The sequence below is a fragment of the Neurospora tetraspora genome, assembly GCF_033439725.1.
Source record: "Neurospora tetraspora strain CBS 560.94 chromosome Unknown B0H65scaffold_5, whole genome shotgun sequence".
In the NCBI taxonomy this organism is placed as follows: domain Eukaryota; kingdom Fungi; phylum Ascomycota; class Sordariomycetes; order Sordariales; family Sordariaceae; genus Neurospora; species Neurospora tetraspora.
In genome coordinates this window covers 517130-535843 of record NW_026944387.1, presented here as the reverse complement: position 1 = coordinate 535843, position 18714 = coordinate 517130, and the positions used below count along the sequence as shown (strand labels likewise).

The window sequence follows — 18714 nt, the reverse complement described above, 5'->3', positions numbered from 1 at the left end:
AAAATGCCAAAGTCCCATCGACTCCCCAACTCTCCCAACATCAACCTTCTCACCAACACCAACATCAATACATCACCAACAACAACAGCGACGGCCATCACATCCCTAGGTACGGCTGCATCCCCATTTCAATTCGTCAACTAACCTCCATTATTGAAATGCAGGCTCAATTGAAACGATAGCGATAACGAGAGCGACAACGACGGCGACGGCGACGGCCATACAAAGTGGTGCAGTGGTGGTGAACTTGGTGGTTTGGACTTGGGCGGGCGACGAAGTTTGGAAGGCGACGAGGTCTTGGGAGGGCGACGAGATCTTGGGAAGGTACCGAGGTCTTGATTACCTTACCCTTGGAAAAGAACCTCGTGGAGTAGTTTCGTAGTGTAGAGTAGAAAAAAGGCAAGAGCACCCATTCCTAGATTCCAGCTAGCCAATCAGAGCCCAGGGATCCGCCTGTAACGGTTATTCTGAGTTGAATGGTTTCTCTGAGGTGTGCGGTTATTTTGAAAGATGGTGTTTGCTTACATTCAACCGTACTATGAGAGTACCGTGATATAGACCCCCAGGTTCCCATTAATGATGAAGAGCGCGCTGGTGTTGGTGAAATTGGGTATTAGGGTGCGAGGAGTGGCGAGGGGAACAAGGGTAGAGAAGTGGAAGCGAGTATGTTGTGCGCCCGGTGACTGGAAAGACGACCTAACTTCATCCGAACTGTCCACAAGGCGATAGGTCATGTTATTTCGCCGTCAGCCGGCACCAGCCCGACAACCAAACCGCCAAGCCCAAATCACCGGTGAATGGTGTATTGCACTGGCATTTTCAAGTGCGCGTCTTCCTTTGACCGTCAAGATTCGACCACTCCGCAAGGGATCTCTGAATTATCAACAGACTCGCATACTTCGCGTCACTTGTTTCCCGCTATCGCAACTCGCACAATGCCCTCCACCCCCAAATCCACAGGCAAGCGAAGAAGAAAGATAACAGGAGAAAGATGATAGATGTCGCCGGGCCGAGCAAAAGACGAAGCCTCAGGACTACTTCGCGTGTTGGAGGTGTGAGTCTCGATCCGTCTGGTAGACCCTTGTGCGTATGCCAGGTGGACTCAGAGGTAGATGGTTCCTCCGTTGTGGATTCCCGTCCCAGTCCTGCCCATCCGCGGCCCCGTCATGTTGGCCACCCCGTTCTCTTGGAGGTCTGGGACCTCAACCTTGCGACTTAAGAACGGCGGTATTCCCAATGCATCCAAGGCTCTCAGGCTCAAACATATAGCCTACAAGACGTTCGTTTGTAACGTTTGCGACCCAAACCATGCTTTCGGGAGTAATAGCGACCTGGTCCAAGACCGAAAGAAGCAGAAGCATAAGAGAAATATGCAGAAGCTTGAGGAGCTGCGCCGAGATACCCGGAATACAGTTAGTATTCTCGTGGAGGAGGCGGTTGGCCACAAGGCCAGCCTGTCGTATCGGATGCCCATTCCTGTGGAGGAGGGGGTTCGCCGCAAGGATGGATGGTATGGATGAGGTCCAAATGCCACTGCCGGTTACGAAAGTACTGAGTGACCCAGTAAGCCTCGAGTATATACAGCGGCATCCGTGGCTGGTGGCTTGCCGTTTGTGGCGGTGGAGGAGGGACTTCGTCAGCCATCGTGCTTTCTTTGGTGGTTGTTGGCATCTGCTATCGAGTCTCAGTATTGGGCTTTTGAGAAGGAAGTTCATGGAAACGGAGCGTGGGCTGAAGGGAAGGAGAAAATGTATGTGTGGGTTGGAATCTAAGAATATTTGTCTAACAAGTAGTCGTTAATCGGCTTGGGGTCTGGACGTTCTTATAGGAAGGAAATAAAGAGAGAATACATCTCCGTTCAGTCATGGTAATACCGTGAGTCAAACTTGTCAAACAGCTTGATGTGACTCTTTCACCCCTAAGCTGGCCCGTTTGGTATAACATGATTATCATGCTTGTGTTGTCGGCTTTGGTCCTTTGTCCGACGCCTCCAAACCAGGAATCTGGCTAAGGATGTGTCAGTATTAGAGAATCAAGGAGTGGATGGATGCGAATAGATGCCCATGAGGATCCACGCTCCAATCGTACTCCGGTTGTTGTTGTGGAGCGGGCTGTGCCGGAGCACCTCACAGCCGTCGTAAAAATCTGCACCGTGGCAGGCTTCGAACCGTCTGGACTGGCAGGGAGGGTGCACAACCTGGACGATTGCCAGAGCTTCTGCAATTTGGATCTCTGTGTCAAATCTGAACGCCATGCCGTCTGGGCTCGCTTGCCATGATCCTCGGTGTTCGGTGACATCTCAGTAAAGACGACCGCTGGGAAGGGTCTGTCTTCACTTCTTGGTCGTTGTTGTTAGTAGTGATGAATCTGCGACGCTTGGGATGTTGCGCTTATGGCCATCGATGATTGGGTAAACTTTATATCTTTCGAGTCTTCTTACGACACTGACTTAGAAGACGAAGGCTTCAAGGAATCGGAAGAATCATGCCTCAACACCGCACCCTTCGACACCAACGACGAGTACGATAGTTCTACCTTCTTGGAATGGTGTGCCCTAAAAAGGACGTAAAAACCGAGGAACCGAAGAAGAGTAGGTGCCAAAAGAAGGTTTGCTTGATGTCAATCGATGTCGAACAGCTCATCTTTTGACATGTAATAAGTTCAAACAGTGAGATGACAGATATGGATAGGGCAAACAGGAAGTTTGAAAATATGTACAACAGTTCGAGAGCTTTGTCTATGAATGGGACAAAGGACGTGAGATGACCAATGGGCCAAACCAACAGAAAACTACAAGAAATAGAACAGGATGCTTGCCCATGGGACACTATCAAGACCTTGCTTGATAGGCAGCATAATGTTTTCCGGACCGCCTCGTAGCCTTGCTACTTGGACCAGTTCTGTTCATTCCTTCGGGAACAAACAGGCACTTCTCTCTGACCAACCCCCCCCTCCACCCCCCTCTGATTCACCTACCCAGGCTCATCGCCTCTCCCACCCCCTCGCTCACCCTTCGCCCCTCCCTGGCACTTCTCCGTCTCCTACTCGGTGTCCTCATCGTCATACCCTCCCATTCCATGCTCCCTCGCCCACTTCTCCCTCTGGGCAACGCTCATCTCGGCCAGCCGGTCATTAACCAACTGACGCGGGCGAACTTTACCCGAGAAGAAGTCCTTGATCCACACCCTAGGACGGGGCGGATCGAAGCGGGTAGCGATGTACCACGGCGGAGGATAGACAACAGTGCCCTTGGGATCAGCCTTGGAGTTGTCCTCCATCCGGCGGATGGCTTCGCGTCGGAGCTCCGGCTCGGGCAGGGAGTTGTAATAGTCGATGTCACACATGGCGATGTAATATTCCTCCTCGTTGCGACTGGGGCTTCGATGAGAAGGAGATTTTTTGGTGACGGAGTTGAACTCTTCGTCTTCAGAGTCCAAGTCAAACTCCGAATCGGAGAGTAAGTCGTCGATGTCACTTGTCGACAGGTCGGGTTCGACTGGGGCTAAAATGGGTCTGCGAGTGTTTCTTTCGAGGGCGCGCTCAAGGTCATCGGCGACGTGAAGATGATTGCCGGCTGTGTCTTCGGACTCAATGTCCATGGGGTCAGACACCGTTCCTTCACCTTCCGACTCCTCGTCTTCGTGCTCTGACTCGACGATTTTCTCTGCCGACGTGGTATGCTGGTTTGGAGGAGAAGAGTCGCCGGGCTTATCTGCGGGCTCTTTGCGCTCGACGGTCCTCTGACGCTTGTGGTTGCGGGATTGCGGGAAGTCGGTGGTGTCAGAGAAGGGGGACCTCCTCTTCGATGGAACGCGAGGAGTAGTAGGAGGGTTGACTTCCATTTTAACGGCGCGGGGAGTTGATGCCTACAGTGACTGTTACCGGCAATTCAGTATCTCAAACGACTTTGAAAGATGCTGATGGTACCTTTGAGATCCAGTCTATGATGCCAGACTTTGACAAGGAGAAAGCTCGTGTGAAGATGACGACGACGCTAGACGGGGCGACAAGAGCGACGCAACAAAGAACAAGGGCGACGACGGCAACCTGAACGCTGAGAAGGCGCTGATAAAGAGGGGCATAAAAGGGCTCTCAACAATTCTGCTGAGTTGGCTGCGACAACTGGTGAAGATTGTTGTGGTGAGGAGGAAGAACAGAGGGGTGCGACAGATTTCCGGGCGCGATCAAGTGGCAGAAAGAATTGTCCTTTGTGCGGGGCCCAAGTGAAAGGGTTTTTACCTCTGGGGTTGCCAGGAAACGACGCGGTCAAGTGATTACCGTCAGTGAAGGGTGCCTTCCAGAGTTGCAAACCTGAAAAGGAAGGAACGGTAACTTTCGACACGTGCCCACTCGTAACCAGAACCTTGAGAGGCATCAGTGCATGTATCAGATAGGCACGAGAAAGGACGTACCAAAGATTATAACAATTATCCTTATTCCACATCACCGCATGAACGGCCAAAAGGTCGTCTCTCAACTGATTCCTATGGGTCGTTGCTCAAGGTCAGCATTCACTCCCGCGTCATCAACAGTCGCCAAATGGAAAGGCCCGCCATACAAGTCCTTATTGATCTGCTCAGCCTTTTATGAGCTACAGGATTTCCTCTGCGCGTCCTTCAGCCACCCGACATCCCGTACTGCCTGATCCACGGAATGCACTTTCTGATAGACTCGGCGAGATCGAACTCCCCTATCCTGGCGTCTTCCGGAACCATAACGAACTGGACCGGAATCACAACCATCAACTTCCCAGACACCATCCAAACGGCGCGCGCAACATGATTGCTATCCCGTGGTCGGCGGTGGCCAGGAGCTCCTGAACGGGGGATCTCGCCCAGTCCATGGTTCGAGGCTTGGAGCAACGTTCCGTCCTACAACTCTCATCAGTATCGCTCGCGAGGAGCGATAACTGCTCCCCAACCAATCTCCAAAGAAGGATCAGCCCGTATCAGGCAAAGGGATCTGAGGATATTCTTGAGCTCAAGGGCCAAGTTGACGAAATCCGACAAATATTCATCGACAAACATGGAAGCCTCAATTCATGCTGCTTCTCGAACCCCTCAACTTCATGGCCACAAGGCAACGACGACTTCAACATTTGAGACTGGGAGGACGACTGGGAAGATACGTAAGGACATGAACAGAGGCTTGTTCGCTTGGTAGAGAGGAGCATCCTATGACTTCATCAGCGTCTTCATTGAGATTTCCACCTAGAAGAAGGTTTGCCCTGGCATTTACAATCACACTAGTGACTTTTTTCCATCCCTCCTACATCACTCTTCCATCCCTCCTACATCACTCTTCCATCCCTCCTACATCACTCTCCGACCACTCTTCCATCCCTCCTCCAACAATTCCCAAACACTCCCTCTTCACTCCCCCGTAAATCTCCCAGCCCTTTTCCATCCCTATTCCCACCCCCTTCACCCTTCCAGAGAGGAGCATCTGTGTATCGAACCAGTAGGACCAGTCCGAGACCTGGTGCCCTATGGCCCTGTGCCTCGCAAAAGTCCTCCTCTTCACTCATCCCCATCCTCCTCCGCGTCAAACCACCCCCCCTCCGCCTCCGCCTCAAACCACCTCCTTAGCAACTCATCCCCCTCCTCCTGCTGCTGCTGTTGTTGCTGCTGCTGCTGCTGCTGCTGCTGCTGCTGCTGCAGAGATGTCTTGAGCATCATTACCCATTTGATGGGCAAGCTCGCAAGCCTTGTGGCAATTCTGTATGGCCAAGTACTTTTCGTAACTCTTGGGAGTTCGTTGTGGGATTCGGCCATTGCTCTTCGACGATTCGTACCCAGATTCTTTCGTAGTGTACTCCGCCCTGACAAATTCCTCAAGGTCTAGCGCTACCCACAAGAGGGAACCTAGCACCACCCAGAATTGCCACGGGTGCCCTGAATATAGTGTGGGTTCTGAGGGACAGGGACATTGGGTGAAGTTGGTAGGCGCCATTGTTCCTGGGGCATCTGAACGGCTTTTGCTTGGTTCCAGTTGGGCTGGTAGCCCTCCGGGAAATGGGCAACTAGGCCGTTAGGCGCACCCAGATCGTGAGCAGCCTGAACAACGTTGTCAGCGACCTGGGTTAGGTTGTGAGCAGCTTGAGCTTGGTCGCGAGCAGCCTGAGCTAGGTGTTGAGCAACCTCAACTAGGCGATCCAGGTTGTGAGTAGCCTGGGTCGGCGATCGGGTTCCGAAACTCAACGCCGTAGCCTCCCCACGTAGAATGTAAACCGCAGCGCGCCGCCCGCGGGGAGTGATTTGAACAAGGACAATGTAGGCGAAACTAAACCAAGACAGTGTCGGCGGAACTGAGGACGCGAGAAGAGCTGCAAGGCCGGGACAGAAAGTAACCTCGAGACTGGCGAGGAGGCTGGTGATGACTGCCAAACTAGGCAAGAATTGCTGGAAGCGGGGGTTGATCCATTTTCCAGTAGACGCCACTTTCAACTTCAACTTCGACGCTTTGTTGATTCAGACGTTACGGTGGTGTTATTGTATACGATACCTATTCATAATATGTCCCCCCCTCCCATCCCCAGACTTTGTCGTGCACCTCATCAAAGTTCAGAGTCGGATTCGGCTCGAGGGGTACGCGAACTAGCCGAGCGGAAGCTGCCCATATCGGAGTCATCGTCGTCGGATACAGAGGCGCCTGGTTCAGCAGCCTCTATATTATCTACTTTACGCTTGAACAGTTTCTCCCGTAGCTTCTACGGTCCGCGCTGGACGACGCCAAATGTATGCCGATCGCGGGTGATGTGGATGACCGGGTACTTCGTTCCGTCCGTGTCGATTGCCGCATCGTCGGACCAGTTCATGCGATCCCAGACCCTCAACGCTTCCGCCGGGTCGTCTGCGCCCAACGCATCTGCCACAACATCCCTTTCGTCGTGGAGTGCCTTGGTAATGGCCGCCTTAATGTTAGTCCACAAGTTTGTGGCGTCAGCGGGTTTCTCGGGAATGTTGGCGATGAACCGGAGACAATTACGCAATTCGTGGTTCTTCCTGAAGAAGTACACGGCATATTCCTTCAGCTCGTAGTTCTGCTTCTTCAACTCGCGGTTCTCCGCCTCTACGCCGGTCAAATGGTTCAGGGTATCGCCCATGGTTTCCGCGACATTGACAAGTGCCCAAAGCTGGGTACTCAGTTCTTCCACAAGTGTATTGGTGGTGCTGGCCATCGTGCTGTCGGCCGTGTCGGTCATGATGCTGTCGTTCGTCGTCCTCGTCCGTCGCAGTCGATCGTGACTGGAGAGCGAAGAAAGGACCGACGACAGAGACCGGCGATCCGTTCGTAACTTTTGGAGCCGGATCCGCGTAAGAGGGTCGTCCATCTGTAACGTTGGGGGCCGGAGGGGCTGCCGTCAGAATATGGCCCTTCATGTATCTGTAGAATTGGTGCCCTTTGAATATCGGCCAGACGATGATGAACAAGAGAGCCAAACACAAGAAATGGACCAGATGTCGTTGGAGCCGTTGGGGTGAATGTGAATCGTCTGGACACGTCCTCATTGACCTCGTCTTCCCCTTTCTTCTTGAAGACGGCGATAACGTTCACGATGTTGTTGTTGACCTTGAAACCGACTTATTCGAGTCTTTCGACCACTTCAAGTTCGAGGTGGACGATTCCCAGCCGGCTGGGGGCGCACAACACGCAAAGAAAGTCTTTGCAAAATGGAGCCTAGGGAATGAAACTCAAAGTTCCAAGAAGGTCATTCCAAGTTGAACCCGGACGCTCGAGATTTGTCGCGTTGTTCAGCTGGGCCTGGTGGTCTGCGCCGGCCACTCTATCAGAGATTGGAGAATAAGAATGCTGACTTATAAACGTCTTGAGCGTCGTCGCTGTCACTTCCTTTCTCCTTGTTGTCGGCCTCGTACTCCATCTTGATCATCTTGTAGTAGTGGTCCTTCTGGCTGGCGAACTGACCCAGAACAGAGCCAGGATTCGGAGAGTCATGACGGTTGCGATCGTATGCTGGAATCTTGGAGCTCGCTGGCAAACGTGGCAGGGGCGTTTTTCTTGCTCTGACCAAACCGCGGGGGCAAAAAGGGGACGTGAAGGGACGACGAGAACGGAGTGTCCTCGAGGGGTGACGGCGAAGAGGTGATCGGGTTTTGCGTGCACGGTGGGGAAGAGCCTGGAGGGAAATGGCAATTAGCTTGTAGATCAAAGATCATTTGGCTGCTGAGGAGACTGGAGGGCGTTCGAAAGCAATCCTTACCCATTCGCGCTGTGTTAGGTAACACTTAATTAAAAAAGGAGAGTGTCCAAGAACCAAGTTGGGAGGGCCATTTGCCGCGGGGCAGCCCACCCGATTCCGGCAAGTGGGGACCCACGACACTGGCCTCGCCTCGGAGGACAAAAGTTGTAAGCCAGAAGTGGAGATGCAATGTGATGCAAGATGTATTGTGGTCTGTCTGATGACTAAGAGAAGAGAAGAGGAGCATCAATACAGGGGGGGGATGGCCAGGTTTATGTAGGCCTGGGGGCGTATCAATACCTCCTGCCTACCGCATAGAGTACCTGCCCATCATGTACCCTGTACCTGCCTATGCCTCTCATGTGCCTGCCTGTGCGTGCATGCCTTGCAGCTGCTTGCAAAAGTCGAGTCTTTCCGAGAAACTGAGTAACAACCTAGGTGATGCTGGATGCAAAATCATGCATGCAGTTATGCAGTTATGCACACCTACAGAAAACCGCATCAACAATCTCGGTTAACAATCTCAGGGATCACTCCTCAACAGCGTGTCTTATGTCTTTTATCCTTTCTTCATATTCCTTTCAATCATCTGAGCAGGATTAAATCCTACCACAGAAGGTGTACGATTACCGCGCCCCTTCCATCGAAGAAGACGGTCGTGACAATATCTTGGATGTCTGTTACGCCCTTGTCACCCAGTCCGGCACCCTCTACTACCACAGTTGACTCTTGAGAGGGCGATACTTCCAGCAAGCCTCCACCTAGAGACACCCAGCCATCATATGCGACGAACACTCGAGGATCACTGGGAATCATGCTACTGGGATAGCGTCGCTGTACTGAGGGTCGAGCAAGGTACAAGGCAGACAGGATTGAGGAAAAGAAAAGCCAACAGCAAAAAAAAAAGGGGGTAAAAAGGCAAAAAAAATGGTGAAGACAGCGACTTGCCCCGGTTTCGAAACCACTTCCTCGTGCTTTGCCCTGCCACGTGGAGGTCGAGAGCTTTCAGCGCTGGGAATCGCGCAAAAAAGGTCTCTGTGCATGAGAACGATTCTCGGAATCTCAGGTCGCTGGGCAACCTGAGGCAGCCACAACTGCGCTCAGAAACTTGCTGGCACACAAGACTGCCCCACCAAATTTCCCTCCTTCACCTCCACAAACCCCAAGCCGCTTTGTTCGGATTTCGCACTCCAACAACACAAACTCAAACCCAACGGCCGTTTTCTGCTTCGCAGTGCAAGACGCAGCAATGCCGCCTAAGCGCAACACCAGGCAAAAGAGTTTCCCAATTCTCACAGTCACGCGCGGTCGAAGTAATGCGCACCAGTGCATTGCATTCTTGTTGTTCCATAGATACAATGTCGAGCCCGAGGTACTGGAGTTTGATCAGCTTGGTGATAGCCTGAACCATCCTTGAGGCTAGGACGCCCTCTTGGATAGGTGGCTCCTGAGGATAGCCTGAGTCCACTGCCGCGTTCCATGGACAACACTACTACCACTGCGCCATAAGACCCCTCGGGCTCGCCCGCCCCGTCTTCTGTTGTTGGAATTGGGTCCGGTCGAACTAGTATATATACCCCTTTCCCGGGTAAAAGGCTGTTATGATTGATTGGCTGTGATGAGGATTTGGAACACGGCAGCTTGGGACCGAGACGACAGATGGGAAGGAAGAGTGAGTGAAGGGCATATATATATCCAAGTGGAAGGCAAGGGAAGTATGACGGGAAGAATTCGAGACTGTAACTTGGCATGAACTGAATGCCCCGTTTACCATGACCGACGTGCAGAACAAGCTCGCCAAAAACGCATGGCCAGCAACATCACGACCAGCAACCAGCCACATCACAGGCGTGTAACAGTCGCCGACTTCAACGAACTCTTCAGAGAGGAAAATGAGCGAGCCAATCCCGAGATCCCTGCAACGCAAGCTCACTCATCTTCAACGGCACAATCAAGCCGTGGTTTGAATAAGCCTAGCACCGACGCTACCATCATCGACCAACCATTGAGAGAGGAAATCGAGCTAGCTCCTCCTGAGCTCCCTGCCATACTGGCTCCCCCAACATCACTTCAACCAAGCCGTGGTGGAAATGAACGCACCTCGACGCGTTCATCCCATCGTCAAACAAAACCTGCTATGGCGCAACAGTTGGAAGCGTACGCATTCAATGTTATGGCATATGCTATAGCTATCCCGGACACAATCGGAAACAACGTGGTTAAGTTGACCGCGAAACATCCTACAACCACGAGCTTGAATTCTGCGATCGACGAAGGAATCGAGCGGCGAAGTGACCTGGAGCTCACTCCTCAAGAGAAGGAAACCGACAGCGGGGACCAGACGAAAGCACCGAGCAGTTCCTGCTCGTAGGCTTGACCTACTCCCACCCGGATGAACGGTAGCCAACCGTCCCCTCCACGAGAATACTAACTACATTCCGCGTATCTCGGCGCAGCTCTTCCGCTGGCCTCGGAACCCAAGAGACCACAGCCAGGACTCCCTCTGAGCGGTTGGGGCGTCTGGAGCGGCGGCAGGAGGGGTTATCAGTCAGTCGGTTAATTGGCAGATGTGGGCACGGCGTTCCGCTGGGGAGCTGGAGCGGGAGCGGCGCCGGCAACGCGCTGGACGGCAGGAACTGGTTGAGCCGGGACTTGGAATTGCCGGGCTATGGCTTGGAGCGAAAAGTGGACGACTCCTGCGTCGTAGAACGCGACGCTCATCATCGCGTTTCCGACGCTTGCGGCCGAGCCCATGATGTTGCCGAGCGTCGGCAGGAATGCTGGGCGCTCATCGAAAGGCCTCATGTGGTCCCGGAGGACCGCAAACTGCTCGATGCGTGTATGGCACGGTTCACGACAATCGGCGCCCACTCGCACCTTTCGGTTGTGGTTCTCTTTGTCGGTGGGAACTCTTTTCGTTCCGATCCGTGATTGTGTTGGACCGAGACATGGGCATTTCCAGCTCGGTCTTTCGTGGCCGGTGTTGCCCGCTGAGAGGGTTACCAAGCTCTACGACGACGGCCAAGCAAATGCCCGGCGCCACGACAAGCTTCGACAACGGGAGGACCGGGACTCAGCCGCCCTAAAAGCTTCAACAGCGAGGTCCAACGAAAAGTGGAACCCCGTTGAGATGGAAAGGCGAAAGCTTGTGAAAGCTGCTCGCGTCTTCTTTTGCGGAACTTGCTCCCTCTCGTTTGCGACCCAATGGCACTTCGACAACCACAACAAGAAGCCGCGCCACAAAGCAAAGGTGGCGGCCAAACTGGCTTCATGTTGACATGGAATATACAGAGCTGGGCTCTGGTGTCGTAGTACACTCTTCCGCTGACCGAGCTGGTTGTTCTGGAGATATTTGACTATAACCTCCAGGAACTGGCACAAAGGATCAGCGCCGACGCGCCATACAAACTCCATACCACCGCATCTGCCAACCGGTTTGGGGAACGGAAAGGCCAGATGGATATTTTCATACAAACGCCAACTACGACAGCGACCACCCCTTTTGAGTATAAGCACGTTCTTGTTGTCGGAGAGCACAAGAGATCATATAACCCAGAAGCAACAACCTGTTCCTGGAAGCGCGGAGGACCCTCAAGGCCGTCGACGATCTATCAGACGTCGACAAGCTCAGAGCATTGATCGACAACCCCCCCCGCCTCGAAAACTCCATGCAGAACCTAGCTGTCTTCCAACAGCTGGGCAGGACTTTCCTGGAACTTTCGAGGCGGAAGAAACTCACTAGGAGCCAGCGGGACTGGCTGAATCGGCAAGGCGCGCAGCAGCTGTCCGCCCTGCGATTCAAAATGTCGATTCCAGCTTTGCAGTCGGCAATTGCGGTTTTGTACGGACAGCTCATAGAGCCTACTCAACACGGCGTCGTCTGCCGGTTTATTTCACCAGTCGACAGCAGCACGCTGTCCCCTGTGGACCAAATCCACCCCGTTTTCTTCCGCAGCGGAGAACTGGAACGTTACATGCAGCGCGACGAGAATAGCGAGGTCCACGAGAAACTTGTCCAGCGTCTCAAGGAGAGTGCGTCTGCCGACTAGGAGCGGTTAGGGTACGAAACCGAGGAGTGCGATGAAGATAGGGCCGAGTGGGATCGACAAGCCACAGAACACCAGAAGCGCGGTTTTATCGTGACTCAGTTGCAGAAGCGCGGTCACCCACTCGCAGGTTCAAGGGGGGGTTTCCTGCAACTCACCCGTCATGTACGAAGTGTTTTCGCTGACCAGCCGACCAGTCGATTCGTTCGTTCACGCCTTCTCCCTCTGCGCCTCCAAGATGGAGCTCTGGATCTTCGATCGGGCTGGGGCGTATAGTTCAGGCCCTTTCGACATTCACGAAAAGCCGGCACAAGGAGAGAGTTAGGCGTGCAACTCAAGGAGCAAGCCCAGCGCGTGATGACTACCGAGATCGAGCCCTCTCGGCCTTGGAATGAATCAGCACTCTGTAACAGCCGCATGCCTTCCAGCTCCGGGAAGCATTTCAAGATCCTGTTGCCATACTCCACGTTCGGCTTGTGGGCAGATATGACGACAAAGTCCTTTGGGGACACGCTCCATTTAGCAACTTGAAACTCCATCCCGAAATCACCCTTCACCCAACCACCTGAAGACTTTCACATATGAGAGACATATGTCTAGAAGTTGACAAACGGGAGCAACTCTGCGTCCGACTCGGACTCGTCCTCGATGATGGCCTGCCGGTACACTTGACAAAGTCTGAGAGCAGCTCTAGGGCGCCCTTGACCTGCATCCGGTTGAGCTTGGACGTTCCGACCGAGTAGACCTTTGTGTTCGGCATATGGAAGAACACGGGTAAGAGGCTACCTGCCGGGCTCCGAGCCAAGGGTTGCTTGAAGTGGCGGCTGGCGAGGTATTTTTCGAAAGCCACGCCCACGGCATGGCTATCGTTGGACGGATCAGACCACGCGCCGAGGAAGCTTGGCCGGGATGCTTCCAAATGCTGAGATAGGCCACCAACGCTTCGCGAAGATGTGGAGGTAGATCATCGTGGTGGACTCAAAACTTGGAGGAAGGTCTAAGAGAAAAGTTGGGGAGGAAAAAGGAAAAGAAAGAAGAAAAAGAGAAGTTGGGACGAGACGCAGGAACAAAGGAGCAAAGAAGTTGTCGTCGAGATCGGCGAAGTAGGACACTGTCGAAGAACAAGCTCGTATTCTGTGATGGTAAGTGTTGGCGGGTTCTGAATGTTTGCCGCATAGGTAGGTACCTTAGTAAGAATCTGCTGACAATCCATACATGGAAGACAAAGTTGCTTCCGGCCTCACCAACGATTCAAGCTTTCAGAATTTCATGTTCAAAGAATGTTAGAAGTATCGCAAACACCAGATCAGACATTAAGCAGCGAAGGTCAGTAACAGACAGCAACTCCGGGAACATATTATCACGCTTGGGTTGTAGTTGTGTCATTCTTCGGATGAAATCTGATTCAGAGGAAACATCGTCCAAACTAATTCCAACAATATCTACAGCAGAAGAACTTTCATCCTAGTAGGAAATTCTCTTGTCAAAGAGAAATGAGATGGCGTATCTTGCGGATATCTCACTATCAAACATCACAATTACTTCCTCACCTGTTCGTCTCAACATGGTCGGGAACGTTGGGGGCCGGAGGGGCTGCCGTCAGAATATGGCCCTTCATATATCTGTAGAATTGGTGCCCTTTGAATATCGGCTAGACGATGATGAATAAGAGAGGCAAATACAAGAAATGGACCAGATGTCGTTGGAGCCGTTGGGGTGAGAGGTACCTTACCTAGGTACCTACAAGCGATCCCCTTTGGGTCGATTACGTTGAAGGATCCAGAATGCTGGATATCATGATTGAGAGAGCCGAGCGAGCCGAGTTTGAGAAGGAAATTCCCTTTCTTTCTCCGTCATCGACGACTTAGGGTCGAGCTCAGAGTCCCGGATGGCCTTCGCGGCTTGGACAAGGTTGCGGCCGGGGACGAGGCGGCGTCCCTTCGGGTACTTCTCGGTCTTCTTGCCCCTCTTGCACTTGCGACAAGTGCCTCTGGTCTTGACTAGCCTGAGGGTTAGACACGACGACGAAGAGAGACGCAGGAGAGACCTACACGGATCCGAGAAGCAACGGGCAGCATCGAAGCCACTGCAGAAAGACTTGTGGGAGAGGGCGACGCGAGGAACAGTACGGTGCAAGGCGCGGATGCACAGGACGCACCAGACGTTGTCGCTGGGGATCCGATAGTGGGCCGTGGAGGTGTTGCTCTTCTCACGCTCCTGCTCCTTCTGCTCGTCCAGGAACTGCTGACAGTAGCGGAGGGTTTTCAGCCGGCTGCGGTACGGTTTTTCCCACCGACTTGTAAGAACGGAAGCAGCACCGCATACCCACTGGGTGGACTACATAGGTAGTTAGTTAGCGTGTGTAAGACCAATAATAATTTCTCCGTCATCGGCGCCCGTAGCCCGGGTCTTGAACGACCTGCAATGGACCATTTGTGAGGTCGGACACCTTGTATCCAAGCAGCATGCGAACACAGTCCCCCATATAACAACGATGATGCGTTCGATCTCCCGTTACGTCCAAGTAACGGCCCCAACAACACTGACCAAACACTTCGGCGTTGTGGGAAACAATCTCTGATCTGGAACTTCATTTCGACCCAGGCTTAGTTACCATTTTACAAGCCACACAATCATCAGCACTGAGCACCCTTCAATCGTTAGTCGACTAGAAATTGACGGATGGGAATGTGTGGGCTGTTTATCTACTACAATCTTAGAGAAGCCAAATGAGCTGCCGCTCCTTTATGTTGGTTCTCACAAGACAAACTACAAAGAGATGCAGACACAAACGGAGGCCAACGAGAAGATGCAGGAAATGCATTTGACCATCGACGAGTTACAGAAGACGATTCTAAGATGCGGATCACGAAGGAGCTAAACGAGCTACGCCGCCGACAGGCGAATCTAGAACAACATAGGTACCTCCTCAACGGAGAATGTCAGACAACTCCTCGCCGCAGTCATTAACACGCAAACCTTTATTTGCGATGTTTGCCCGGGTTTAACTTGGGCCAAACAAACCGAACGGGATGCACACCGCCGCAAATCTCACTTGCACCACGTGCGTGCTGCCGCCGCGGCCGGACTTCCGCCGCCGCCTACTCCCCATGTCCAGCCCAACCTCCCTGAAGCGGTCTCTGATCTTCTAGAGGGTCTTCGGGAGTTCGAGCCGTCGTTCCCCAGGGGCGAGCGCTTGATTCGAACGTTCAAGGTTGAACAAGATGAAGAGGGACGTAACTTCGAGGTCTTCTATACCAAACGTACAGACGGCACTCTCGTCAACAGCCATAAGGTTCCCGTCAACCCTCTGCAGCATATCCTGGAATGGGCAGAACCCGCCGCCGATTTCCTCGAGTCGCCGTCGCCTCCGCGTACGCCCGCCCCCCCTCTGAATGATGAAGAAGTAAGTTGGCTCTATTGTACTACTCATATGCTGAACTTGTGTTAACTTGATGCAGGATAGCGACCTGACGGACATCCATGTTGGTTGTGGCTTGCCCACCAGGATATGCCAACTGCAGAGGAGAACCCTTTCCACCATCGGGCTGTATACATCCCCAGAGGTTGGTATCGTCATGAGGACCCCGACCTTGTCGACTTGGTCAATGGGGAACCATGGAATGGCAACATAGAAAACCCAGGATGGATTGGCCTTTGTGTCGGTTGCGCGCGTCCGGAGACTTTTGGCTCTCTTGGCGAAGCCTATTTGGAGGAAACCTTGCCCCGCGATGTCAAGCGTTGTATAATAATGGCTCACGACGAGTAGATTGACGTGGCAAGACATGGAAGAAAGGGTTGCCTGGACAAAGCACACACCAACTTCCTCGGCCTTGTTGCATTTGACGATGATGAACTGGCTGATACCGATCACGGAGGCTTGTGGGACCTCAATCGAAGATGAGATTTCACATAGATACCCTTCGCACAAGCAGGGTAGAGGTAAGAAGGATGGGGAACCCCCTTGCTTGTATGTGGGGTGTGAACTTGCGGCGACAATAGCGGTCTCAAGTTTCGTCTTCGGCAACATGTTTTGGGTACATGTACCGGCCAAACCATTCCGAGCAAGATCGTGGTGGCCAAGGAAGAGGGCTTCCATCTTCGCCATCACTTTATGTTGGCTTCCTGTGCTCTCCCTGTGCCCGAAAACCGGGCTCTGGTTCGCTCGGTCGTTTTCGGCCTTGAATCGGCCTTGTCGACGTTGTTCTGGGTAGTAGTAGTTGCCGCAGTAGGAAGGTGTGCTTGTTGTCTTGGGGGAGCAGGTGCCAGAGGACGATGACCTGGAGCCATCGGGATGGGCGGAGGTGCCATGGGAGGTGCCATGGGCCGAAATGGTTCCGGTGCCCGTTCTGGTAGCTCATCGAACTCTTCTTCACGATGTTGGGGTCGAGGTAGCAAAGGTCTCAGCTGGGGAGGGCCTGGCTGATGCTGAGGCCATGCATCCCGAAGAGTGTCCCAGAAGGCCCTACGCAAATTTGGCCACCCTTTGCAATTGGCCAACGAACTAAACAGCTTTCCTGGACCGGGCTATGCAGCCACAATTTGGTATGTTACTGCTTGACCTCTTTTTCGCCCTTTTAGCTTTTGTAGGCTGCACCGTTGCTATAGCACCTGCAGGTCGTTTGGATTGGAGCCTGCAGTCGTGCGCGGCGCCACCGTTTGAGTCTCTGGTTTCGGCGGAAGAGGCGATAGCAGTGCCCATTTCGTCGATCTTAGTCTCGAGGGCAGTGAGACGTGCGACAAAAAGGCTGCCGAAAAGCATGGAGGCCGCGTCCGGAACCGGAGCGGAGGCACCGGTAGCGACGGGGACATCAGGAGAGCCGGGGACGTCGAGAGCATTAGGAGAGCCGGGGGCATCGTCGTCCTCAATTATAATAGGAGGTATAGGAGCCGCCTTGTAGAGGCGAGCGCGGTGGGCAGGAGCGCGCCAGCCCTCGGTGACCAATTTGCCGATGGTCCAACCCAAAATACCACGGGGAAGGGGGTTCTCCGTGACATCCGCGTGGTTTATATGGTACTTATACTAAACCTCGTACAATTCGGTGGCCGCGACCACGACAATACCTACGCTTGCGGGCGACGACCTCATCGGCGGCGCAATCGTCGAAGCTAGCGAGCGCCCAGGAAGCGAAACTGGCCTACAGCTGCGCTCCGAGGGGCGCTATAGCGACGGGCAAATCGCAAATGCGGGAGTTCTGAGTGCGGTCGCAGGTGGCAGTGGAGCGGGTGCTCTGGTCTGGGACAGGAGCATCCGGATTGGATGTGAATGTATTCCCGGGGTATTGTCCGGTCAAGTCCTCTGCAGATAGAGACACCAGTCTAGTGAAGCAGACTATCTTCGGGGCCGCCTGTCAATTCGCAGGGAGGCCAACGCGGAAGGGCTTTGCGTGATGGGGTGGAGGGACGTTGACCGGCCTGTTGGCCATTTATCCTCCCGTCCATTTGGTTTCTGATACCAGCCGCATTTCCGCGGCCGAAAGCCTCAATATCAATGCCGACTCTGGGTATTCGTTGCAGTATTTCTCCTATGCTTTGCTGATTGCTGAAGGGAAGGCTTCTGAGCAATTCGTCCATCGTATTGTTCCCAGATAGGTTGTAATGGTTGGTCCTTCGTTCAGGTTCCCCTTGTTTGCGGCGTCCAGTTGTTGAACTTTTTGCAAACCCATCGAGTTTACTTGGTTGTTTGATGTCGGGTGCGAAGCGAGGTTTCGCAGTTGCTTCCATGTCTGTGGGTTCATCGTCATTAGCATTGGAGGCATCGCCTGTACTTGATGTACCCGGACCGGAGGCAGCTCCAGATGTGCCGGAAGATGTGCCGGAAAATGTACCGGGTGAAAGTTCCAATCACGCAAACCTACCCCAAGGGACCCGACCCCTATTTGCGCTTCTTGGAAGGACTACCAACAGCCATCTGACCCGAAGCATTACGCTTACGAGGAGAACGCCGATGGGTTGCCCGAGAAGCAGACCCGGAAGCCGAGGTACCCGTAGTACGGTCAGCGCGAGCGGCAGACGCGGTGGGCTCAAAACGAGCATCTACAAAGCTCCGCGGGGAACGACAGCCGGATTGCCGACACGCGGGTAACGGGGCGAGGCCTTGGAGACACTGGGGGAGGCCACAACCGAGGGGGCCTCGGGCCTAGCAGAAGGATGTATTATCGGTATTAGATGTGCCGGAGGCTGCATGGTTGATATTGGGCTGGTCGATGATTTCGGCGGCGATGATTTCTGGGATTTCGGATTCGGCTAGAGCAGCCCGGGCATTCGAGCTTGAATGGGCCATATTGCGTAAGGTATGGAAGAATGTCTGGACAAAGCAGCGGTTAGATAACGTTTACGCAAAAGACCAACTGGTCAGTGAGAAAAATGCGATGGGGATCCGAATATCAATATTCGGTCATACCTTGAACATCCTCCCCAACCCCACCGTCAAATCCCTCCGCGTACTCCTCATCCTCCTCGTACCCC

General features: G+C 53.4%; 6 protein-coding genes across 6 annotated transcripts; 2 read left to right on the top strand and 4 right to left on the bottom strand.

Moving 5' to 3' along the window:
- Positions 1-1949: 1949 nt before the first annotated feature.
- Positions 1950-2298, bottom strand: B0H65DRAFT_549594 (uncharacterized protein; the record flags this gene model as incomplete). The annotated part of the gene is made up of 2 exons (XM_062829669.1): positions 1950-2003; positions 2089-2298. The coding sequence occupies 2 exons, from the start codon at positions 2296-2298 to the stop codon at positions 1950-1952; spliced, it is 264 nt and encodes an 87-aa protein (XP_062680170.1).
- A 743-nt stretch (positions 2299-3041) lies between these two features.
- B0H65DRAFT_428027 (uncharacterized protein) lies at positions 3042-3842 on the bottom strand (the record flags this gene model as incomplete). The annotated part of the gene is made up of 1 exon (XM_062824725.1): positions 3042-3842. One exon carries the CDS (start codon positions 3840-3842, stop codon positions 3042-3044), a length of 801 nt encoding a protein of 266 aa, XP_062680169.1.
- A 6104-nt stretch (positions 3843-9946) lies between these two features.
- Positions 9947-10582, top strand: B0H65DRAFT_575510 (uncharacterized protein). The gene has a single exon (XM_062830622.1). It carries the CDS (start codon positions 10008-10010, stop codon positions 10569-10571), a length of 564 nt encoding a protein of 187 aa, XP_062680168.1. The 5' UTR covers positions 9947-10007; the 3' UTR covers positions 10572-10582.
- Positions 10583-12266: 1684 nt separating this feature from the next.
- B0H65DRAFT_468083 (uncharacterized protein) lies at positions 12267-12622 on the top strand. The gene has a single exon (XM_062826943.1). The coding sequence runs from the start codon at positions 12410-12412 to the stop codon at positions 12569-12571; it is 162 nt and encodes a 53-aa protein (XP_062680167.1). The 5' UTR covers positions 12267-12409; the 3' UTR covers positions 12572-12622.
- Positions 12623-13497: 875 nt separating this feature from the next.
- B0H65DRAFT_443215 (uncharacterized protein) lies at positions 13498-14863 on the bottom strand (the record flags this gene model as incomplete). The annotated part of the gene is made up of 4 exons (XM_062825622.1): positions 13498-13672; positions 13797-13884; positions 14298-14583; positions 14861-14863. The coding sequence occupies 4 exons, from the start codon at positions 14861-14863 to the stop codon at positions 13498-13500; spliced, it is 552 nt and encodes a 183-aa protein (XP_062680166.1).
- A 1490-nt stretch (positions 14864-16353) lies between these two features.
- On the bottom strand, positions 16354-17335 carry B0H65DRAFT_443214 (uncharacterized protein; the record flags this gene model as incomplete). Its single annotated transcript, XM_062825621.1, has 3 exons — positions 16354-16773; positions 16844-17233; positions 17315-17335. The coding sequence occupies 3 exons, from the start codon at positions 17333-17335 to the stop codon at positions 16354-16356; spliced, it is 831 nt and encodes a 276-aa protein (XP_062680165.1).
- Between the last annotated feature and the right edge of the window lie 1379 nt (positions 17336-18714).

Excerpts from the sequence above, each read along its gene's own strand:
- B0H65DRAFT_575510 (XM_062830622.1), top strand. The coding sequence starts at position 10,008 with ATGGCCAGCAACATCACGACCAGCAACCAGCCACATCACAGGCGTGTA.
- B0H65DRAFT_468083 (XM_062826943.1), top strand. The coding sequence starts at position 12,410 with ATGTACGAAGTGTTTTCGCTGACCAGCCGACCAGTCGATTCGTTCGTT.